Source organism: Elephantulus edwardii, unplaced genomic scaffold, assembly GCF_000299155.1.
Source record: "Elephantulus edwardii isolate Elephantulus edwardi_28Jun2011 unplaced genomic scaffold, EleEdw1.0 scaffold00027, whole genome shotgun sequence".
NCBI lineage: Eukaryota > Metazoa > Chordata > Mammalia > Macroscelidea > Macroscelididae > Elephantulus > Elephantulus edwardii.
The window spans coordinates 17364379-17371948 of NW_006399777.1; the positions used below are offsets into that span (position 1 = coordinate 17364379).

General features: G+C 43.0%; 1 protein-coding gene across 1 annotated transcript in view; it reads left to right on the top strand.

The window, feature by feature from the left end:
* The window catches only part of SLCO2A1 (solute carrier organic anion transporter family, member 2A1), a 149354-nt gene that overhangs the window by 10126 nt on the left and 131658 nt on the right, over positions 1-7570 (top strand). Inside the window, exon 2 of the mRNA XM_006883420.1 lies at positions 820-1031. Coding sequence (XP_006883482.1) covers positions 820-1031 — 212 coding nt within the window. The remainder of the gene's footprint in view (positions 1-819; positions 1032-7570) is intronic.

Genomic DNA, 7570 nt, shown 5'->3' on the forward strand with positions numbered 1-7570 from the left:
GAGACGGTGAGGTTGGCACAGGATAGAACGGCACTTAGAGCTCTTGTATATAGGGTTGCTATGAGTCGCAAGTGACTCAATGGCCCACAACAACAACAACAACAACAACAACAACAACAACAACAACTCAGATAGTACCAACAAAGACACAAAAGCTTACCTCTATTTACTGTAAATCCTCAAGGATGATAGCTTCTCAGTATTTTCCACAAGCTCTCAAGAACTTTAGTTTTCATAGCTGCTCTTCCGGGTTTTATGGGGTCTCATGAAAGCACCCTGTTTTTCTTGGGGACACATCCATGTGCCTACCTAGTAAGTTGTTTTCATCTAGCTTCTCACTGAGTGTTCCCAGCAGTACATCTAAACTCACACATAGACAATCCACTGAAGTACAGTGACTTTCAGAAATTCTTGATAGAAGACACCCCTTGGTCCCACTCTCCAGTTCCCCAGCAGGCTCGTAGATCTGTTTCTAGCTTCAACAGTGTTTGGATGGAACAGACCCGGTGACTCCTCATCTCCAGCCTCTCATTACCCTCCAACTTCATCTCCAGGTGGAACCTCAGGACCGTCTTAGCCATCTCCTATTTTTGAGACAAACTAACACAATTTTTTTTTGTTAGCCCCAAAACCTTGACCAACTATAATCCATCAAAATTATTCCACCAAGCAACAATGAACGAATGGAAATTTAAAAAAAAAATTAATCCGCTGAAGCAGAGGCCGGCATCAACTGTCTGGTCAACCTGCACCTGTGGGCCTCTTATACCCACCTCTCTCTGGGTTTTTATTTTGACTGCGATGATGTGGCCTTGGAAGGCGTGGGACACTTCTTCTTCCACGAATTGGTGAAGAAGAAGCATGAGAGTGCCGAGTGGCTCTTGAAGCTTCAAAACCAGCGTGGCGGCCAAGTCCTCTTCCAAGACATCCAGAAGCCATCCCAGGACGAGTGGGGTAAAACCCTGGACTCCGTGGAAGCAGCACTGGCCTTGGAGAAGAACCTAAACCAGGCCCTTCTGGATCTGCACGTCGTGGGTTCCGCCCACAGTGACCCCCATCTCTGTGACTTTCTGGAGAACCACCTCCTGGATGAGGAAGTGAAACTGCTGAAGAAGATGAATGACCATCTGACCAACATTAGAAGACGGGCAGCCCCCAGGCTGAGCTGGGCGATTATCTCTTTTTGAGTATCTCACCCTCAGGCATGACTAGGGGGTCTGCATCCCCCTGCCATCAGCAACAAGCTTCTCTTTCCTGCGTTGGTACAGAATCTTATCCATCAAGAAGCACCTCACCCAAGCCTTGTACCAAAATGGAACAATAAAGCTTTTTGCAACAGTTAAAGAGAGAGAGAGAGAGAGAGAGAGACATTCTCACAGTGGCATCCTTGCCTGGTCGCTCTTTCAAAAGGGGAATACCATTAATCTCTCTCCTTTTAGTATGAGGTTGGCTCTTGGTTTTGTGTATATCATTTTAATTATGTTAAGGAAATCCCCCTCCATTCCTATTTTGTTGAGTGCTTTAATCTGGAAAGGGTGCTTTATTTTGTTGAAAGACTTTTTCACATCACTTGATATGATCATGTAGTTTTGTATCATTTTAGTATGTGGATATTAATTAAAGTTATACCCTCTGTTAATTAAAGTTATACCCTCTTGTTCCATTGTGCCTTTAAGCACAGTAGTGTCCTTTCTTATTTCTTATACTGGCTTATATTGAAGTCTATTTTAACAGCAATTACTATTTTCTCTCCAGTTTTCATTTGATTGCCATTTGCTTGATATATTATTTTTTTCTACACTTTGATTTTCAGTCTTTCTCCTAATTCCTTAGATAGGAATCTTATAGGCAATATATGGATGGGGTTTGGTTTTTAATCCATTCTGCTACTCTTTTTTCTCTTAATTGGTGTTTAAGTCATTCACATTCAGTGTGAGATTATTGGTAGGTGAGATGGGTTCTTTTTCTTCTAAAATTTGTATTGGTTTACAATACAAAATACATATTGTCTCATTCACATACATTATGTCTTTTATGGTTGTGTCTCATTCATGTATGTCTTTATAATCTTTCATTTACATTGTGTTTTGTACAATCATTCATATACATTATATTTCATATAATTCCTTACTGTTGATCGATGTTTATTTTCACCTCATCTTTTAAGTCTCCATTGTGGAAAGCCTTTTGCTTCCCACCACCCCCATTCTCCCACCAACCTCCTAATGACTTTCTTCCTTCCCTCTTTTTCTCTTTCTTTCCCCCTTTACCCTTTGGACATATATTCATCTTACTAGTTGTTGTTGTTGTGTACAGTCCAGTCAGCACTGACCCATTGCTGACCCTCTGGTGAGTTTTCAGAGGCAGTTAATTGCGTGGGAGGAGATTGCCCATCCTTCTCCCACAGAGCAGCTGGTGGATTCTAACCGTGTGCCTTCTGGGTTGTAGTGCAGCTTCTTGCCATGAGGCCACCAGAGAGCCGGCTCTATTTTTACAATAATGATCTTATGTAGTATTTGTCCTTATAAGTCTGAATTTGTTCACTCAGCATAATATTCTCTAGATTTTCCTATGTTATGTAGTATTTTACAACATTGTTCTTTAGTGCTGCATAGTATTCCATTATGTGAATATAGGATAGTTTCTCAATCCTTTGATTTGTTGATGGGCATTGGGGCTATTTCCATTTTCTTGCTCTTGTGATTAACGCCACTAAGAACATAGGTGTACAAATCTCCCTTTGTGTCTAAATTTGACTTAAAGACTGTTTTCAGAACAGAATTTGTTTATAATCTGGGAAATTGCCTGCACATGCTAACATAAATTTTTCATTGGATGTGTACTTTACAGATATTTCCTCCAATCTTTTCATTCTCTTAAAAGGGTCTTTTGCAGAGCTAAATTCTGATAAAGTCCAGTGTATATTTTTTTTTTATTTTGTAGATCTTATTTTTAGTGTCATGACTCTTCATTGAGTTCTAGTCCCTAAAGATTTTCTCCTGAAAGTTTTATAATTTTAGGCATAAATATATGATCCATTTTAAGCTAGTTTTTATATAAGGTATGAAGGTTAGGTATAGGTTCTTTCCTGTTGTTGTTACCTATAGATTTCCAATTATTCCTGCACTATTGTGGAAAAAGACTATTCATTATCTGTTGATTTGCCTTTCCACCTCTTCCAGCAATCAATTGGCTGTACTTGGTTGGATCTGCTCCTTATACTGTTTTATTGATCTGTGTGTTCATAGCCCTATCGATATGTTACAGCCTTAATTAGTGTACCTCTAAAACAAGAACACGTCTTGAAAATAAAACCATGAAAACTTTTTTTAAAACTTTATTTTTATTCTACTGTGAATTTGTTCTGGAGGCGAGCTATTATAGAAGTGGATGCCACTTACCAGCTTCATAAAGGGGAACTGTCCCCATCAATAATGTCCATAACACCGTACAAATAGCTACAGTCATACATGCCAATACCCATGCTCATGAACCTATTTTTACCAATCATTTGGTCCAATGTTTGTTGCAAGACTCACAGACTTTATTCAGAGTTGTGGGTTTATTAGAGAAATAGGCTGAAGAGCCAGGGGGGCAAAGAATATCTCCTAATACAAGTCCAGGTTTAATCCAACAGTCCTCCGGAAACCCTATAAACCTGGAGAAAGGATGAAAGTCACACAAGTGTTGAGGACTCTCATTCATAGGGTCGCTATGAGTCTCCCACAACTCGACGGCACTTAACAACAACAACAACATGAGTATGTTTATCTTATAAATACCAAATCATACAACCCATTCCATTTCCTTTTCTGCTTTGGCTTTTAGGATGTTTAAAGGACAATTTAGAAGTTTTCCTTTAATAATTGGTTATTGTTATTGTTATTGTGTGCTGTCGAGTTGGAACGGACTCAAAGCTGACTGACTCTACAGTGGATTTTCAGAGCCTGTATATCACAGGAGAGGAGATTCCCTTCCTTCTTCCACAGAGCAGCTGGTAGATTAGAACTGAGTGCCTTCGGGATTGCAGTGCAGCTTCTTACCACTGGACCACCAGAGTTGAGTTGATGTGTTCCAACTTTTTTTTTTCTTTTTTCTCCCTGGCCTTAGCTTGACTGGTATGTCATTTCCCTTGAACTTGATATACTAGTATATGTTCCTGACTTTTCCCTAATCTCAGCATCAGCTCTATGAGAAGAGTTCCCAACACCTTTGCTTCCTAGTTGAAGAAACTAAAGCCCATCAAAGGCCCCTTCCCTTCTCCAACAAATGACAAAGCACAGTTTTCCACCCCCGGTGGGCTTCCTCCAGAGCCCTCTCCTTTCCATAACCACGAAATGTCTCACTGTTCTGCATCCTCTTAGCCACGAACTTGGGTCTGCGTTCCGTGATCTCTGAGGTCTTTTGAAGTCTTCAGAGTCTTATTTCATTCAGTGAAATTACTAATTGAGATGAGACCAGGAGCAGGGCCAGCTGGACTTGACTTGAGCATTTTCTGGTAGACCTGTAATGAAACCTGGCCAAACAGAGGATGTAATTGACCAGATTGTCTTTGCTCAAGCTCCAGCTCCCTGGAGTAGAAGATTTGATTCCCTGGATGAGCCTTACTCTTCAGATGGATAAGATTTGCTCACAGGTGAAGAATGGAAACTAAGGCCAGAATCTGACTACACTTAGGGAGGAATTGAAGAGTGAGACAACCTCGTGAGCAATCTCTTCTCCAGTGTCTTCCCTATGTCTTTGCCCTCTTGAACAGGAATGCTAAATGCTCACACACAGGTCGGGACAACTGTCAGGGAAGCAGGCCGAGGACTTGTGACCTCTAGGACTCCATCTGGGCAGTGGTTGGTGCTGACCCCATTGACCCCAGAAAAGTGGATAAGCTAACCCCTTCTTAGAAAGTTATAGTGTGAGTCTAGAGCGAAGGCTACATGGTGGAGTGCACCTGGGGGGAGGTTTTGTAAAACAATGAAAGAATTTTTGTTCTTTTACTTTTCCAAGAGGGTGCAACAATGAATGAATGGAAATCCAATGTCTCTGTAAGTTTTTACTGAAATTAATAATAAATTTAAACAAAACAAAACAGAATGGGGGGTGAAAGAAAGTTATAGTGCACTGGAGCCCTGAGTCCAGGAGTCCTAATTATATGTTTCATTTGTTTATGCAAACGTAATACCTGCTTATGTCCTAAAGAATGTGAATCCAACACCCACAGGAGATAGTGGCTGTGAGAGTTCGGAAGGTCCCAGTTAAAATGCAGCTACGATCAGCGAGTAATGCATGAAGCTAGTGTTTCTCAAAGGGCCTCATCACTCAAAGGTGCCTGACATTTTGGAAAGAGTGAGCAGGTCTCCATCCAGGGGCGCGAGGTAAGGAAGCGAGGTGGGATGTGTCTCCAGACATGGCTTGACTTATCTTGAATATTGCTGCTCTTTGACACTTTGTGTTTTATCTTCAAATCGCATTAATTTTATACTTTTCCCCCCCCATGTGGTTCCAACTAAAGTTATTGTTAAGTGCCACTGAGTCAAGTGTGACTTACACACACACTAGTGACTCTGTGGACTGACCTGAACGCTGTCCTGTCTGCGGCCGTCCTCATAACCTCTCACACACATTGCTGCAGTCACTGTGTCAACCTTTCTCATTGGGAGTCTTCCTTTCTTTCAATGACCCTCTACCTTTCCAGGAATGATGTCCTGTCTCAAAGAATAGGCTCTCCTAGCAACATGTCCAATATACAAGACAGAGCTTTGCCCATAGTTACCTCCAAGGAGCACTCTAGCTGCACTTTCTCCAAGGCATTTCCATTTGTTCATGGGATATGCGACACTCTTCTCCAATACCGCAAGTCAAAGGCATCACTTCTTCTTCTGTCATCCCTGCTAGCTGCCCAGCTATGCTATTATTTCCCTCTACAATCTTTGAGTGACACTGAGTCTCCAAGAAGCCGTGCTCTGTCTACCCATGTCTCCTAGATAAGGGTTTCAAATCGAGTGTGCTGAGTCTGAGAAACAGAACAGGAAGACCTCAAGTCTCAGTTAGCTCATTAAGTTCGTTCACATGCCTAGCTAGTGAGACTAGAGAGCTCTGATAGCGTAGCTGTAAGGAGTTGCACTGCCCACCCAAAGGCATGCGGTTCTAATCCACGAGCTGCTCCACTGGAGAAGGATAAGCAACCTCCTCTCACATGATTTACAGCCTCTGGAAATCCACCGGAAGTTCAGCTGGGAGTGAATTCCGACTTGATGGCACAGAACAACGGTAATCACAACACCAGCTTGTATGGCTCATTTTCTGAGAAGTTGAGGGAAGGGGTGTGGCTATCAGAACATTCCTGGGCTGCGCCCTGTCAGACACCCAGGAGAGGACCCAGCTAGGGCACAGTGAGGTTCCGTGTCCTGCAGAAGGAATCAGGGTGGAGAGGAGGGAGAAGGAGTTCAAAGGCTTCTAAAGCTACGCTTGTCCTGTCCAGTACCTGCCACAGGTCACAGGTGGTGGCTCAAGTGGCCAGGTTTTCCCAGTCTGTTGTACTCCTCATTCTTCACTTGCTTCCAGCTTTGCCTCTGACTCAGAGCGCCGTAGAAGGGAGGTGGTACGGGATCCGAGGGCTGTGTCAGGTCTTATTCATGACGCATTTATTGGGTGTCTGCTATGTTTGAGTCTCCTGACTGGGTGTCACTACCTGTACCAGGCTTCCTGAGCATGCACGGCCCGCAAGAGATAGATAGGCAGGGGCTGTCGCTTCTTCTCATAATTTGAAACATCTCACGAGGGGTCTTCCCTCTGCACAAAGCCTGCCAGAGCCACGCAGATCACTTCCCAGCTTATCATCGCTCCTAGACGTCCTTTCCCTGTGTTGGCTGGGGTCTCTGGGCAGGGCAAATGTTAAGCACGTATCAATGAACCAAAAATTAAGGGTTTAAACCTACCTTGAGGGGCTTCACAAGAAAGCCCTTTGCTTTTCTGAAAGCTCAGGGCTCTGAACACCCTTTGAAATGCATGATGTTGCCCTGAATCCAAATCAACTCTACAGCAGGTGGTTCTTGTTGTCATTTCTTGCTCATCTCTGTTGCTTGTCAGTATTAGTTCATATTACGTCTGTTTAAGGACCCGGGCCCTGGACAAGGACCCAGGCCCTGGGCTGCCAACATCCATTAGGCTGCGGGATTGTAAAGGTGGATGAGCTCATGTCTGCTGCTTCCCGAGACAAGTTCATGGTGAGTATTTATTAGCTAATCTTTCCTCATCCTGAAGATGCTTATTGATGATTTCATTCAGGAATCCGGAAACCTGAAGGTGAAACCTCCCAGCCCAAACAGGCCAGGTGTGGATGGATGACGAAACCACCTTTCCCCTGAATTTGTCTCCAAGAGTTCTCCCTAAATCAGGGAGGTGTGTTCAGAGGAGTTGAAATTTACAGAAGTACAGAAGTTTAGGTTCTTCGAGGGCTTTGCGTGTCATATAAGGCCTGAACCTTACTTTGTGGGAAGACCTCTTACACAGATGGGAAGATGATCCAAGAAAGTACAGAGAAATCAAAGGGTTCACTTAATTTTACCTCATAGAA